The sequence below is a fragment of the Bombus pyrosoma genome, linkage group LG3 (genome assembly GCF_014825855.1).
Source record: "Bombus pyrosoma isolate SC7728 linkage group LG3, ASM1482585v1, whole genome shotgun sequence".
Lineage (NCBI taxonomy): Eukaryota > Metazoa > Arthropoda > Insecta > Hymenoptera > Apidae > Bombus > Bombus pyrosoma.
In genome coordinates, this window is record NC_057772.1 from 8769366 (window position 1) to 8787561 (window position 18196).

The following is an 18196-nucleotide window of genomic DNA, read 5'->3' on the forward strand; positions in this document are numbered from 1 at the left end:
TTATGATATTATTTCTCATATAAACTTAAAGAATGTGTGAATGTTTATTCACTACTTTTGAAATAATGTAACAAAATATTCGATTGGACAAGTGAATGGATTAACATATTAATATCTTGAATAAACATGATACATCAATAGTGCAAGTGACGTAAATAAATGAAACTAATCGAATATAAAATGAACGCACTGAAAATTGAAATTTTAATAGATTCCAATATATTACTATACATTCATTTAAGGTGCCAGTTTATTTTCTATAATATTAAAATATCAAAAAAATTTGTATGAAATAATACTTTGAAAACTTCTATTTTCTCGAAAAGCTAGTTGAACAACATTTTTTTTTATATTTGCGATTTATCTTTCTTATATGCAAAATACGTATTTCCGGTACTATTTCTGAGATATGGAAATATTTATATATATAATAATATAATACATACGTAATATAATTTTATTATACTATATTAGCATTTTATACAATAAAAACATAACTACGTTTATATAATTCTTATTGTTAGAAATTATAAGTTACAAGTTACTGGTACTGATAAATTATCTTACTAGCAATAAAACAAATAAAGTTGTACAAATGTTATCTGTTTGATGTATGTAAATTAAAGGAAATGACTGTCATAAACAATTATTTAGAAAACTATTCATTAATAAAAATAGTATAATACTTAAAATATAATCGAATATGACAGCTAACTTGTAATTGATAGAATTTAATTGTAGTGCATGTATTATATGTATAGTATTGCACGTATACATATGTTTACTATATGTATTTATCGTATTTGTTGTAAAGAAAGTTAATTACTACTAATAACCAGTAACTTGTAACTTGTAATCTGTAAAATTTCACAAATGACATTATTGTGTAAGAAGCTTCAAAGTATAATCAACAGTATAATATAATTTTAAGAAGTCACTTACTTGACAAGACAGCGATCGAAAATGTTTAACCTCGATACTGGTGAATGTGTTCTATTATACGGTGTGTTTCCCTGTCGAAATTTATGCCGGCACGAAACGCCGATAATGTATCGTTTGAAACGAATCTGCATTCTTTGATGCAGGCGCGACCGAATGACTACAATTGCATGAATCACTTCCTCCACGCTAATTAACAAGAATACAGATATTTCAGATTGATAATATTACATTTAATTGATGAAAATCCTCATAGGAAATGGTATATCACTTAACATTCTACGCCATAATAACTGGACGAATCCGATACGATGAGTCGAATCTGTGTACTTTGTCTCTGGTCGAACACGAGAGATCGATCGAGGTTGAATGCCGGTGATAGTCAATATTTCCGACAGGTAACTTCAAAACCCTTCGACAGATGGTGCGAACAGTGCTTTAAAATGGCGGCATGAAATTTAATTTCATTCTCCTCTCCACGATCGACAATTTGCTTATAATAGAATTTATGAATTTATATAAATAAATATGATGATTGCAAATCTAAGATTATCGAAAATTATGATGTTAATATACAGTGGCTGCAAAAAGTATTTGCACAGCACTGTATTTATTACTAATATTTACATGCTAATCAATTAGATCTAAGTACAGGGTTATCTATTATCCATTATCCAAATTTTAAATTACATCGTAAAAAAAAATGTTTAGATCGTTAGGTATAAAAAATATCGAACGAAGTAGAAGGAGTGTCGAATAATGCAAATAGTGTCATTGTACATATTTGATTATTTTTCAAGGAAACACCATGCGCATAGTGTTCGGTGACACCAAACTCCCCCTGTTATAGCCTATAACTAACTCTAGTTCTAGTAGCAGCTCACAGATGGCGCATGCCATGTTTTAATTGTAGTAGTAAGTCTACATGTAGCTATTTTCCAAGTTCTCGCGAGCGCGGGTTCTTAAGTGGATAATCCTCTATATTAAATTCCGTATTATTTAGTAATACTTTAGTAATATATTTCATATGACTATACAAATTTAATACTATGGAAATGAAATGTAGAATCTAATAACCAAATTACTTCATTAGAAAGTAAATTTTTGTAACCTCTGTATATTAATATATGATAGAAACACCCTAATCAAAGTAGTATAATACATGTTTATTATCGTTTAAATATCTATATTAATATATATTCATCAAATCTGAGCATTGAGAGGTTAGGTTCAAATTCATAAACACATTCATAGTACAATTGTTATGTCACATTCGTTGTTTTAATCTGTATAGTTAAGAGCACATAAAAATGGCATTTTAGCCAATCTTTTTACTGAATAGATGAAAATTTGCACATTCATGGTTTTTGATATAAGAAGGATGTCATATGTTTGGTAAATTTATGTAGCAATTATATAGAGTATCTAAAGTACCACAAAGCTGTTAATCAATATTATGATGCAGAGTTACTCACAAACTCGTGCGCATCTGAGATTGTCTAACTCAATGTTGCATCTTTCCCAATGTAAGCTGTAATCTGCAGAGGAGGAGGAGCTCATATTTCAGCACGTAGTTGATTATTCTTTTACTTCAACAAATAAAGACAGTCGAAATGACTTTTGATTATTTCACGTTTCTTTACGTTGTATATGAACGCACACAAGATAGACTATTGCTTCAATAATATAACTGGCCATATGTCGCGTCTCATCTGGCCAATTATTGAGAGAGGTATATTTTTAGAAAATTTCAAATATTAAATGCGAATGAGATATATATAGATAGTAGATATACAGTGGCTCACGAAAGTATTTTGACATTTACCATAGAAAACATTTATGTATCGTATATTGTATGCATTATATAAAACATTTTGAAATGTTTTAGTAAGAATTAATATTCAGGAGGGCTATCTTTTATGTGTTCAACAATTTATTATATGTTCAAAATGGCTGTTCATATTGTATAGTTAATTTATATAATTAATATTTGTATAGTTAATTTGTATAGTTAATATTTATTTATTTTATATAGATAATATCAAACGTACGCTTTACGAAATCAGTTTCGAGAAATGAGGGGGATAGCGACGGCCGATTAACGAAGCAAAATCCCGGTAGGTTAACGCAATGGTTTGTAAGCGGTGGGGTATCCCGTGACAAGGTAATACCGGTCATCGCGAACACAGCGCAGAACAGAACGGTACCATTCTTTGAGAGCCAGTCAGTGCGCAACATTCATTTTTAGTAGGGAATTGGCTCTCGAACTGGAGCGCGGTCGCAACGATCGCAAGAGACACCTGTTGCGCCATTAAGTAAGCCGGCAGCCGCGAAACACGAACGCAATAACGATGCGCTCTATTCGAATGTGTTTGCGCGCCAAGTGACAACGTGATTTGTTGACGATTTTCGTTCTATGTTTTGAAGAGAAAGGTTTTTTCAAAGAAGAGGTATACATTGTTTTCTTATCTCGGTAACGTTTCTCTTTTTCTTTCAATATTTTGAGGTGCATTTTAATGGTGGCTGTGAGATCAAACCGATCGAAGAGAATTTATTTGATTGCAACATCGATTTGCACCTAAGGAGAGAGTTGAATTTTTGTGGCTGTTGCATCGATTATATTCCTTAAAGGACACTTGTTATGTAATATCTTTTTAATACTGTTTTATTAGTATATAACTTATATATGAGAACAAGATAAAATTATAAATTAATATGAAAAATTAATATACAACTGTGTTATTGAAGTATTATATTAAATATCTTAGATGAACCGCTTGTAGTTCATTTCGAGTTTCAGCTAGTAACATTATACGGTTATTCCTCCAATGTAACAGTAATTTTTCACCGTCCACAATTAAATGTGTAACGCAATCGAGTTGCAAATTCAGGTGAACCTTCTTTCACTTCTCTACTTCTTTCTCTTTTTTGAATTCTAATTATATTAAGCAACATACTAATTTAATTAAAGAATATATTATGGTACGAAAGGGACAAGTATAATTTTTCTTTTTTATAAAACAAGTAATATCCGATCAGGTCATGTCTTATTTGCAAACACTATCGATTATATTAACAATTCATTTCATTTGCAGTTTGTGTCTACAAAGAAGAATAACTCAAACCAAGATGCAAACAACATTGTTTACATAATACATAATACAAATTTTAAGTACCTCTGAAATAACCATATACATGTATAAATTTTGTAAATCTATTTGTATAGATCTCTTATCACTTTACATGGATTTTATGAAAAAGACAGAAGAGTTATACACATTCGACCTTAACAACCACAACTCTACAACACCTTGGAGACACATTCTTGTTGAAATGCAATCCCGTCGTCATGCGCATAATAATGAATCGATTACCATGTAGTAATGAACGTGATATCTATTACATTAAATCGATATGATTCACTCTTACTTCTATAGTGGCTATAGTTCAAAATATTTGAACATTTATTACAGAAAATTTTTATATATGCATTATGCATGTTACGTAATACATTTTGAAATTTCATTGGCATTCTAATAAGGCACAACTATCATGATTATATTGATAGAATTAGAAGTTAATCTAAAAATGTATATAGAAATCGGAGAACATTTACTGCAAACATATATCTAGTAAAAAAATAAAATATAACAATTTCATATAAATATATAATTAGTTGTAAATATTGTAGATTATTAATGTAATGAATAATTGATCGTTCGAATACTTTGGTAATCTTTACTATATACTTGCAATAAATACCAACATATATATAACTTCTACATATGTACATATACAGATTATATGATAAACGCAATATATTCAAAAATGTTTTTAGAAGTGTGAATCAAGGTAGTTTGTGAATCACTGTACATCATACATGCTATCAAAAATTTTGTATCTGACCACTGCCTGTTCCTAACAGAGATTAAAACTCATTAGAAGAAAGTCTTGCGTGACACCTTGTGACTTAAATTCTATATATTTTGTTGCTGAGACAGAAATAAACGAGGTAAACGACAGGTAACGGTAGCAGAAGGCAGAGAACGCATTATCGCAAATCAGGGTGAAAGAGCTAGAACGGAAGCTTCAAAAACCGCCAAAAGACGTACAAAAAGGACACAAGGATGTTGAAAGTAGTGGGATTGGAGGATAACCAGCGATTTGCATTGATGAAAGTAAGTCAACCATTCAATTGGAAGAAAGGTACGACCACAGGGTCGAGGTTAATAATATGTCACTCTCGAAAAGAACATTATAAACGTGTCTGGCGAATATTTTACTAACGTTCTGGAATCTTGTGATTGAGCAGTTTATTTAATTTGATCTTTGTTTGTTGATTTCAATATACGAAACATATCGTAACGTGATTTTTTTGTATATTTCTATCATTATCAATTATCTGTCAAACTTATTACGTATTTCGAAACGAACCAACGAAACATATGAACATATATTTCAACAATAATTTATTCGATATCAAATAGAGTCAAGTCTTGCTTTTGTCGACTTCTTATTTTTACATACTACTCCAAACAAATTATTGCCTAGATACTTCGTACATATTATTGAATGCTTCTTGAAATGCACAATAAATTGATAATAATAAAGATATATAATTGAGTTTAAAAAATGCGTGGATGCTGGAACTTCCATAAGTAAAAGTGCAAGAAAAGATTCTAACATTCTGTTAAGTTTCTTCCATCAAATCAAATAACTTTCATCTGAATATTTTTTCGCATTTCTGGTAGTCAAAGAAATATCAGCGTATGTACACTCAAATCGGATACACTGGTAGAATGTTACAATAATAAGGAAAATTAACGACAAACTACAGTTTCTTAAACTAAAATGATTAGAGTGTCTTAATTATTTAAATGTTACGTTGTTAACTGGCAGCAAAAATTTTCTGCAAGATCACCCTACATACATGAAACAGATACAGAGACGGGAAACAAATGTCGGTTCAGCCCTTATCGTGATTCAAATAAAAAAGATTGAAATTGAATGAGTAATTATCACAGCTACTTTAAATACAGCTGATACCGTATGCAAACTTTGAAACCGAATAAACAGAGAAGTGTTAAATTACATACGTGATCACAGAATATACTATTAATACACAACTAATTTGAATAGACAATCAGAAGTAATAAAAAATCACACGATTCACGTAATAAAATTTTTACACTTCAGAAACATTCTATAAATGAAAGGATAAAAAGACAATCATTAGACATGTAAATTCTTGACTAGACCAAATGAGATTACTTAGTACACAGGAAATACTTAATGTTGAAATAATGTATCCTTCATTGATATGCAATAAACATCAGAAACGTAGTAAATTTAACTTGACCTCGTCATTTTCATAAAGAAACTCGGAAATATAAAGTATGATACTTTCTGCTCTAAAGATTTATTTAAAATGAAGCTACTAAAGACTTATAATATTTAGCAATATAATTAGTGTAAGTAGATACAGGATAAATCATTTGGAGTGATATAATTATCTCCTAAACCATTCGTTATGCAAACAAATATTAAAACGTACTCTGTTTCGAGGGAGACATCTCCTGATGATCATAAATCTTATCTAGGTGGACGTGCCTTTGAGATGTCAAGCTTTTTTAAATGGTACTATGTATACATTTTTATTCAGATAAGCGCGTGTCCCATTTCGTGACGAACTCAACTCACAATATGTTGATGCTTCAAGGTCATTCAAGGTCACTTACTGTCGTTCAAAATTTATCTTTACTCGGTTCGACAATTCTAAATCACACTAAGGATCGTAAATTATCATTACCTTTATTTACAAACAGAGGATATCTGCTGCTACGCCTGATACTTAGATATCCTCAGTTACCGGTACAGTTGCTTCGAAGAAATCAATATTATTGTGACTAACAGACTTCATTTTGGTATCAATTCAATTTACGATGGTTCATTATATATACAACGAAATTGTCGATATGATTTGAGTCGTTAGAGAATGTCGAGTGAGATTGTTCGAATTATTTCTGCAACATTGGAGAGGGTGAAACTATTTTTTAGAGATAGAGCAAATCAGTACATTGATGTCCGAGGTCATTTCGAATACCGATAATAAATAACAATTTCTGGACGTTTAAGGAAGGCAAGTTTGAACGGCAGTAAACTACCTTAAATGAGCTCGGAGTGCAAACATATCTAGATCAATGAATTCATCACGGAACGGACTACACGTCCATATAAACAAAAACATGTAGTTCCACTTAAAAAAGAAGAAGAAAAGAATTTAAAGAAGCAAGTCACCTGGAAATCTCGAAGGCACGTCCATCTAGATAACGTCCGAAACTGTAGCGTAACATTCGCAATTTTCAGAATTCTTCATAGCCTATCTTATATCTTATATCGCCAAACTTAAATTTATAGCTATCGATAGCCGAACGCGATGACTCTGAAGAAGCCTTGATAAACTTGACACGTATCGTTACTTCTATAAAAGACGTGACGTTAACAGATGGATATATTTTTTAATGTTCATCTTCTACAATGATTCTATAAAGAATATATTTATGTATCTATGTAGAATAGGTCATGAAAATTGAACACATTTGAACATTGAACAGAAAAGTTGTATAAATTCATTATACGTATTACACAAAACTATTTGAAGTTTCATGAACGTTACAGTGAGACACGATTACCATGATTATGTTGGTAAAATTTGAAATGAATCAGGAAATGTATATCCATGGAAATTGTAATACAAGATATTTCTTATAGACATAATTTGTAAACAAACATGTTTAGCAGAGGTTTTTTAAAGTATTTGAACAGCCATTCCATTAATAGGCAACAGTATTTAATCATCGTTAGCATTAATTATATGTTTAAGACCATTATTCATATTGCATACTAATTTCTTATTAAATACATATTTGCACTAAATGTCTTATAACTTCTATATAGATTTTTAGATTGGCTTCAAATACCAATAACGATGATAGCTGTGCTTCATTAAATAAAATTTCAAAATGTTTCATGTAACACCCATACTATATAAAAGCATTCTATAATAAGCATCCAAATACTTTCACGAATCAGTGTATATACCAACACTAATTATGTTGCTAAATTTTACAAATCTCTACTAACTTCATTCTATATCTACGATATCTTCATTCTCATATTCTGACCATTCTACTTTGTGACATGATTTCTTTGTCTTTTTTCCAGTCATTCACGCAATGACACCTGTTATCATGCAAATCTGTTCGACATGGAAGTATCCTTCTATCAGCGGATCATCATCATAATCGACTATGAACATCTGCTTCCTATCCCTTTAAAACTTTCATTTCACACTGCCGGCAGTGAGCACGCTTTTTATCATCGCTTTCGTCGCTCGCAAATGTGTCATTATCCGATGGATTTCACCCGATGAAAACTACTTTATCGCAGGACGTGGACCGTGCATACACCTCTTCTGTCTTTGTTCGTCGATTTCTTTTTTGAGAGTCGCTAAATCCATCCGTAGAGTTTAAATAACTCTTCCTTGTGAAAGACTATTCTTTCTATACCTGTTTCTTGTGTATATAATGTTTTTTGTAAACGAACGTCAGGATGATCGAAAGTGAACGGTTCCCTCGCGTAAAACGGCACTTTCTTTACCCTGCTGTTCACCTATACATACTGACATATGATCTTTCAACGTGACGCTGATACTATTGAAGATTAAACACACACATTTGTACATCTCCGCATGTCCATTAGCCTCCTTATACACGATTCTGTGCGCATAAATCGGTTTCATCAGGTACTCGAATTGTGCTACATTAAGGATGTGACTAGCGTATTAAGTTTGATGTTTCATCAATCGATTAGATTACACGATATTTCCTATAAATTCTGTTTAGTTAATGAACAAGGAAATTTTGCAAAAGATATTATGTAGTATAAGGTAAAGGGTTAATACCTATATATGTAGTATAATAATTAAAGATTGACCAGTATTAATAAATTGGTGGATAATATTTTTTCGTCAGTCAATTAAGTTACGTGATAGTTCCTTCGTATATTTTATTTCATATATGAAATTGTAATAAAGATAGTGGGAGAAAGACAAAAGATAATAATTTTTCATTTTTCGTAATAGTGACAGCAAATTTTTATCATTAGTAGATTACGAGTTTTTACACAAATTCATATTTTTATGAATACTACTAAGATAAAAACTGAATATAATTTGTTTCAATCTCTAAATATCATGGCGATAATTTTACATTGAAATTTAATATATGCAAAGATATACAAAATATTCGAAATAAGATATTCGTTATAATATTTAGAAAGTTAAATACATAAATTTGGGCATAAAAAGATATCTATCTTCGTGAATATTCATAATGTAATTATTATTATTGAATGATAAGTTATACAATGTTTGTATACTTTGTTTTATAATTTCTTAGCTTAAATTTTGTGAAAGAATAACTCCAATTCAATTTTACTTAACAAGTACCTGCCAATATCAAGCCTTAGACAGAGTTTCGCCTGATGTTCGATTTAAGCTAACTGATTTAAGCTAATGTTCGGAACTAACCAATTTCGCGAATCGTGACCGGCAAACGAAGATCTTAGAAAATCTTGCAATTATGGCAATTGAGCTACGCGGTCTCTATAAAACGTGTATGAGTCTGCTATGTGCGGAAGAAGTTTCTAGAAAAAAGCTAAATTAACATAGAAATAATTAACGTAATACATATACTCACCTATATATTTTTTACTTTTCTTTTTTGTTTTATTGTCATTGATTAACGAGGAAGCAGAAAGCATATACGTCCTTCTATGATATATTCGATTAATCGTAATATTATTACATTAATTCATTTTCAAACTGAAGTGATACAATTTACAATGTGTTCGAGAAAAAAGAATAATCAGAATAGGAGTTGAATTTTTATCATAATCGATATTAGGAGAAATTTTTCTAAAATTTACTCCACAAGTATTTGCAAATAAAATTAAACTTAATTAAAAAACAGAATTCCAAATGATGCAATTTTCAATATGACAGAAAAAATATATATTTAGAATAGAATTTGAATTCTTACCATAATTAATATTGCAAAATTCATTCGAATTTTTTAAAATAAATTCAGCATGCAAAACAGAGTTTCAATTACAAGCACAGATTCCATACACGTCGTGTATCGGTGACCCGTATTTTGATTATTGGTAACAGGATTGAGTTAACCTGCTGAAAAATCTACGTGAAAGTAAATAAGTGCAGGTGGTTTTGTGTGAAACAAAGTTGTTTAAGATTTTTGCGCTGACCGTAAAATTGTTGGTGCACTTCCCAGAAAAACGATTTGCTTTCACTGCAAATCATAGATGAAAGGCGTGCTAGCAAATTTTCAATATAACCAATCCTTCCTGCTAAAAGATGGATACAGTATGGCTATAAATGTTATAGAAATACGTATTTTATAAGTTATAGTGTAAGATTATAGTATGATATAAGCAATGGCATAATTACATGGCATAGCTTTTACTGTTTTTCGCTCCAATTTATATAAGTACTATATTATTTCAGTTTCCTAACACTGTGTCATTATACTTTTGTTATACAACTATGTAGAAAGATGTAGGTTCATCATCATACTTTTGCTAAACCTAGCTACATAAAAGTTTTATCACGAATCTTAGTAAAAATACATAAAAAATTAATTAATTTTTCATAATCATTTCTGTTTTCATTTGAATTCTATGGAATTTGGAAAAATTGAAGTATTTATAGCATTACGAAAGCCATTTGTTTCTTTAAACCATAAAAATCTTTTTTATGTCTCACATTTCTTTAAAAATATCTATTATTTTAATGCACCTTTTGATAAGACACTTGTGTAAATTATTTGCATTTACATCTATTATCAATATCACGAATATATTTACAAGTTCATTACTTTCACGCATCGTTCTATTACCTCGTCCTTATATTTTGATATAATAATTCTGGATTATTTCTTTACTTCTTTCTGTGGCAACCATAAACTCGCATAGTCTCGAATTTTCTTTCTTTTTGTTATTTCGTGTATGATACGTGAATTCTAAATTTTATTACATAATCAGCTAATTTATACGAACTTCTGATTTCAGTTTAGGCGGACAGTTCAAGATATTCTGAAACAACCGCATCATGACGATAACTTTCTACTACGTTGGCTTCGAGGTATGAACTCTTGTAATTTGTTGTAACCGTCCGTACGGTTTCCCAACATTGCATGCGTCAAACGTGCCCCGAAGAAAATTTCAATCAATATCACGACAAATCGCAACTTGGACCTTTATGTTCATTTATTTCATTGTAATCGGCGACGTTTCTTGGCGATTATTGCTTTTACGATATGTATACAGTCATCTTTAATGTCCCACCTGTTTGGCTGGTTCAAAGACGGCAGGCACAGTCATTATAGAACTTAATCCCTTAGATTATACAAAATAAGACATTGTTTGGAAATCCTTATGTACAGTGACTCATAAAAATATTTAAATACTTATCGTAAAGAATTTTTATGTACAATGGCTCCAAAAGTATTTGCAAATACCCTTACTTTCCAATGAAGCATTTTCTCATAAGACTCTACGATTCATTTCCCTGGTATGAAATTTTTCTAATCATAAGAAAAAATTACTAAATGGTACGAAATATACTTGATCTTAATTAATTAATATGTAAATGCTATAATAAATACAGTGATGTACAAATACTCTTTTCAGCCACAGTATATATTGTATGTATACAAAATTTGGAAAATACGATTGTTATGATTACACCGAACACTCAAATTTGAAACAAATCTGAGAATATATATAGAAGTTACAAATAGTTACAGATAGATTAAAGATATTTCGATACCGTAACTATGCATTTAATAAAGAATTAGTATATAACATAAATACTAGTCTTAAACATGTAATTAGTGCTAAAGATGGTCCCACTGAATAACGTGGCGTATTAATATGACGAGTAATTGACTATTCAGATATTTTCATGAGCCACTGTGTGTAATTGTGAATCACAATTCGGTAGATGTGAATTCTCTCAAAAGATGTTTTGGTCCCTGAACAAAGCCTCGTAAAAGAAAGAATCTAACATTCACTACGTAGTATCTTCAAATTAAGTGTAATTTGCAATGAGATACACGTGATAAGAAATTAATAACTGGTTGAACACTAATAACACAAATGGAATATATTTCATATACTACTCAAAAGATTGTTATATAAAATAATTTAAAAAATAAAAAATTATAAATAAATATAAATTGATATATAAAGATTCTTTAATATCCATTCAGTACAGTGAAAGAAATGTATTTTCATGAGATCATTGAATAAAATTAGAAAATAGAAAATTTACAAAGGAGAGAAAAAAGTTTTTTGTTTAAATATTTTCTGCGAAATTAGGAAATTTAATTTTAATGGTATAAAAAGATATATAATAAAGAAACATAAAATTTTAATTAGTATTAAATTTGTTAATTTTCTAATTTCATTTGAATTATAAACATGTAATGTAAAATTAAATATTTCTCGACTCTAAAATAGAAATTAAAAAATATATATGATTTTTAGCAAGAAAATGGGACTCGGCTGCTGCGGAGAAGATGTTACGTGAGGTATGGATATTTTCACCTATAATTACTGACACAAACCCATCTATTCATTTCCCTATTTCTCCCTTTCTTTTATTATTTAGTTTCATAGAAACCGAATAATAAATTCCTTCGCTGTAGAAAAAGTCTTTTCGAAAGGGGGACAACTTCGTTCAAACTTATATTAAACTTTCACATATCTCATATTGCGCCGGTTGCATTATACGTACGAATTATACAATGTAACCATATTATTATTAATCACATAACTAACAGATTTATAGGACTTTATTTAATTAATTTCAAAATTCCATTATCCATGTATTAATTGAATTTTTCCTATTTTATTGTATTCTTATTATTGTGTATCTCTATAATGAAATGTAATACATATTGTCAATCGGATTGACTCACATTGATATAAATATTTCGATAAATTTTTGCTTGATTAAAGAAAAACTGTGAAAGATATTACATGAAGAAAAATTCTAATAGCATGTATAAAAATGAAGTTCCTCGCGACTGTCTAACGGTATTGCCATGTAAAATTGTGCAGTAGAGAATGTAAGACCAGGCCACCATTTACTTTGCAAGGTATATACAGTGGAAAATTATCAATCTTGTTGAGCGACTGGCAATGTGTTAGACACTAATGACACCGATCCTAATGAATTCATTAACTGTTTGTAGTCTTATTTCAAACTGTAATACAGTTGAGGTCAACATCAATTATTTAGTATTTAGTATCGAAACATATTGACTAAATATACAATTTCTGCTTTAGATAGATTTGATAGTACTGGTATTAATAAAAACGGAAGTGTGTGTGCTAGTGATGGCACAACTGAACATTGGTATTAATAAAAACAAATCAAAGTACAAAGTATAAAGATACGTTGTTATTGGCAACAAAGATACAGAAATATATCCAAATAATACATCACTTCTGAAAATAGTTTATTGAATATGAATCAGATCAAACAAAATGTTATTATTTATGAAAATATGAAAATATATATTCTACCCATGAATTCTTAAAAATAGCTTATTGAGTATGAACCAGTCGAAGCAAAATATTAAAGATTATTCGAGCCACAAACGGTTAACAAAAATGAATGAAGAAAGAATCATTTACATCAGAGAGAAAACTTTTTCATGCTAAAAATAAGGATATATAGTTTCGAATTCATACGCATTCCTGGGTATACTGTTATCTAGAAATCTACGTCTTTGGGCATAATTGCGATAAGTTGCATACTCAACGTTAGCATCATCACCTTTCGCGCTTGATGCTCTATAGCTCTAGCCATGAATTTAACCGAGAAAGCCTGAAGAAACACGTTCCACGATCTTTTGAATTTTCACTGACTTGTAGATCGTCTACGAAGCGTTAACGAAGTATACTCTCTCTATGGTCTAGTGGCCAACAGAAGGAAAAAAACAATTCTTCTACACAATATGCACTTTTCATTGCTTCAGATGCTTCGCAGTATAGTATTTCTGAATTCTTTTCGCTGTATTCGCAGTTAATTAATTATTAAAATTAGTTTAATTAATGAGCGAAATGCGAGCAATACGTTATTTATTAAAGAGACGTTTGAATTTATTTATATTAATTTATTTTTTATATTATTATAGAAGTTTTATATTTTATACATATTAAAATATTAAAAAATTTTATTATTTTACTGTGAAAAATATACGAAAAAAGACTGATTAATTTTGAAATTTAATACTTGAAAGTAGCTTTATCCATTTTCTTTAAATTGAACTTGTACCATATTTAAACTTATATTCACATATATGTCGGGTTAGCGTTGGAATTTCGGGCGTTTGACGAATCTTCACTCGAATTGAACATCGTGGTTATGTATTCTAGCTGATCGTTATTTGTACAGATGTGATGATTACAAGAGGTTACAAGTAATAGCGGCAATCGGGCAAACGAGATGTTGATGACAATGAATTTAGGTTCGGTAACGAATCCACGGCCAACGGGATGACGACTGCAATGTGATACACGATCCTGGAGTGACTCAAAGTACAAGTAGTACTTCTCTCCATAATCTTTCTCGCAGTCCAAATGGAACTGCCTTTACATGGTCCTCTCTCCACCTCTCGGATCAATCTTTGTTTTTAAGGAGAGCTATATAATTATTTCATACTTCTGTTAGGTACACGTGCCTCCCGTGACCGTGGCTACGTGACCCATTATATCACTTACAGCCCAAGCCCATCGTCATAAATCTTGAGCACCCATAATCGGATTTAAGAACATTGCAATTATTTCTTAGTTTTATTACTTAAGTGTAGTTATAATAAAGGTCTAACCTAGGGTATAGGGTGTTTTCCCAAACATTCCAAAAGAAAGGCCCCGATGTCCTTCCATCATGTATATATGAAAAGAATACTTGTTCATGAAACCAGGAAAAATTGGTAAGTTCTACAGCTCACACTTCAAGCTGATGAGCAAAGAGAGAGCAGAATAACTGTTTGTAATGCAAATAACTGCAATATTTCATACCTGCTTGTATATTGATGAACCTACTTTTGTACAGATTTCTTTTTATATTCATATATATCGTTACAATATTATAGTTGAAAAATATAAAATTATCATTAACAAATTAGCGAAGAAAGTATATTTCATTTAATAATTAAATTAAAGTTTAACGTTATTAATAGTAAATTTAATAACTTAAATTCTCTTACGCGAAGATGGTGATTGTAATTTTTTGTTTTGTGCCTGCATCGGTTTATAAAACGTTGGAGAACTTGATACACGATTCGATGCTTGTAACGCTACCCATATTGTGCCATTATCGATTTCCATATTTAACGACGTTTAAAAATGCGAAACGATCCTAATATCTCAATGCGTACTACTTTCTTCCTTCGAATAGAATTGATTTATTGATATTGCAATATGTTAGCTGTAACTATAATCTCTTTCTCCCCTTAAGGCAGACTAGAAATTAAATTTCTCAATTCCGTGTCTTGATTATCCGCTTAATTCTTACGTATTAAGAGAACGTTTATAGAAACAGAAATTTTCTTTGAACTATACGGGATGTATGTATCTGTGCATCTCTGGTAATAATCGTTCATGGTACTGGTGTTCCCTAAAGCTTCAATCATTCGCTGAATCTTTTATTTCTATGTATGTAGAAAGTCATCAATTCGATTATTATCTTCAATTCTCTATAAAATTAATAAAAAGAAATAATTCATATGAACATATTTAGTGTTTCTTGCAAGACATTATTTTGATAATTCTAGTCGTAGTGTTTTTAGTCTAAAATTATATTTTCGGAGTATATGTTGAAAATTATAATTTTAACCTTATAGATTTCTCTGTCATAATATTCTGCATTAAATTACATTACATCATTATACACAGTACTATATACAGCTTAATAGTTTTTAGGATTTGAAATTCACAAGGTATGAATATATTATTTATATGAACATCTTTTACCTACTTTATTATTAATGCATGTACATTATATTTATAATACTTTCAAGCTAAAGATGAATTACTTTGTAGTCTATGGAGTGGCGAAAACAATGGGAAGTTGACAAATTAGCCGAATGGGATCCTCCTCAAATTTTGAATGACTATCTACCTCACGGTTTATGCGGTTTCGATAAAGACGGTGCCCCAGGTAAATTGTAGAACATATGCTCACCATAGCCGTAATTGAGGATGACACAGGATGAAATCAATAATTCCAATATTTTTGCAGTGATTGTAGTGTATTTCGACGCATTTGATATTTATGGTATTTTGCACGTAGTCTCGAGAAGGGATATGATAAAGGTGACCATAAAACGTCTCGAAGAATACTTAAAATTATGTAGAGAACAAATGTTAAAACACGGTCCAGCAGCTGGTCAGGTGGTCGTAATTTTTGATATGCAGGGTTTTAACTTGAAACAATATCTCTGGAGACCAGGTAAAATTTATGTATATCGACCATGATTACATAACTTCCTCAGAGTATATTTTGTTCAACTCTTTGAAGTATAATTGCTAGTCGTTTCGTAACGTTTTTTCGTTAATTATATATGCTCGTGGCCCATAAAAACAAGGTAACCAATGAAATGCTTATATAAATTGAAAGAGTCATCTGTTCAATGAATTTGTAAGAAACGATCGATTAGTGATGTAATTTTTCCTAAAACGAAGCTGCTTTTTTATCACCCAATTAAATTAGTTTATTGTGATAAATATTAATTCATAATTCTATTTTCCAGCTGGAGAAGTTGTCATTACTTTAATCCAAATGTATGAGGCTAATTACCCAGAGATTTTAAAGACCTGTTACATAATTAATGGTACACTTTTCATATTACAGATAATCATATAATAAAATGATTGATGGTTTATATCTCGTATTCTTTTGTAGCTCCAAAGGTATTTGCTTTCGCATTTTCGGTGGCGAAAAAGTTTATGAACGAGTATACCTTATCAAAGATTCAAATATACAAATCGGATCCTGCGAGATGGCAGACAGCGATATTCAGTAACATTGACAGAGATCAAGTGCCTGCTTTCCTTGGAGGCACCCTTAAAGATCCTGATGGCAACCCAAAGCTTGGGACCAAGGTAAAGAAAAGGGAAACTAAGAAAAAGAAATTTATATTGTTTCAAAATTTGGACAAATTTCTTGATAAGTAAAATACGATGGTATTAAAATTTTTCTTATGTTCAGATTTGTCTTGGTGGCAAAGTCCCTAAAGAAATGTATGTAAATAACACAGAGAAAGATAAGGAGAACTTTACAACAGTTACAATTAAGAAAGGTGGGAAACTAGAGCTTGATATCCCAGCGTCTGAAATGGGATCTCTGTTAAGGTATAAAAAATTCATAAACTGATTATGACATGATATAATTCTATATTTATTAATCGTGAATGGTTTGGAATTGTGTAGCTGGGAATTTCGTACCGAGAATCATGACATTAGATTTGGTATTGTGAAGAAAGATTATAATGGAATACAGAAAGAAGTGATACCAATGCGACGAGTAGCAGCCCATCAATTAGATGAGATTGGAATTTTGACCTGTGAAGTACCTTCTATATGTGAGTAGACATTGTATAAACAATTGCATCATAAAAATATCAGATACTTTATCAATAAATTTATCTGTTGTAGATTCCATTATTTTTGATAACACTTATAGCATAATAAGAAATAAAAAAATCCATTACTCCGTGAAAGTTATACCACCATCAGGATCACAAGAAATAACACCAACAACTTTATAATTAATATACTTAGAATAATAATATATTATAGAAAATATTCTCTCTGAAAAATACATTCCATACATTGTAATTAATATTAAAAGAAACCAATGCTTTTATGTTATTGCTAATCTTTTTCTTTTTCAATTGTTTATATGTAAGAAACAAAAGTTACTTTATACAATTCCTACAGATTTTATAAAAATTCACCTTTATATCTAAAAATTTATCCACATGCTTAGTTACAAAATGTAGTTCTTGTTTTATTTGTGATAATTATAATGATATTATTATATATATTTATGGTATATATATATATATTTGTGGTAATTGTATATGTTGAGATGATTTGTAGAAAA

General features: G+C 30.2%; 2 protein-coding genes across 5 annotated transcripts in view; one reads left to right on the top strand and one right to left on the bottom strand.

Annotated features, from left to right (window-relative positions):
- Window positions 1-18196, bottom strand: part of LOC122566039 (thioredoxin domain-containing protein 17-like) — a 28918-nt gene that overhangs the window by 9396 nt on the left and 1326 nt on the right. Inside the window, exon 4 of one of the 3 annotated variants that reach the window (XR_006316371.1) lies at window positions 15101-15785. The exons of 1 other annotated variant lie outside the window; for it this stretch is intronic. The gene's annotated coding sequence lies outside the window, so the exon portion shown is untranslated. Of the gene's footprint in view, window positions 1-15100; window positions 15786-17070; window positions 17210-18196 lie in introns of those variants that run through there. One more of the 3 variants, XR_006316370.1, reaches the window with a different exon arrangement.
- Window positions 3131-17901, top strand: LOC122566034 (SEC14-like protein 2). 2 transcript variants are annotated; one of them, XM_043722726.1, is made up of 11 exons: window positions 3131-3389; window positions 4941-5117; window positions 11086-11158; window positions 12565-12608; window positions 16132-16249; window positions 16331-16540; window positions 16842-16922; window positions 16994-17193; window positions 17300-17442; window positions 17521-17672; window positions 17746-17901. In XM_043722726.1, exons 2-11 carry the CDS (start codon window positions 5067-5069, stop codon window positions 17856-17858), a joined length of 1185 nt encoding a protein of 394 aa, XP_043578661.1. In that variant the 5' UTR covers window positions 3131-3389; window positions 4941-5066; the 3' UTR covers window positions 17859-17901. The 2 variants fall into 2 exon arrangements, with proteins under 2 accessions (XP_043578661.1, XP_043578662.1); XM_043722727.1 differs by lacking the exon at window positions 4941-5117.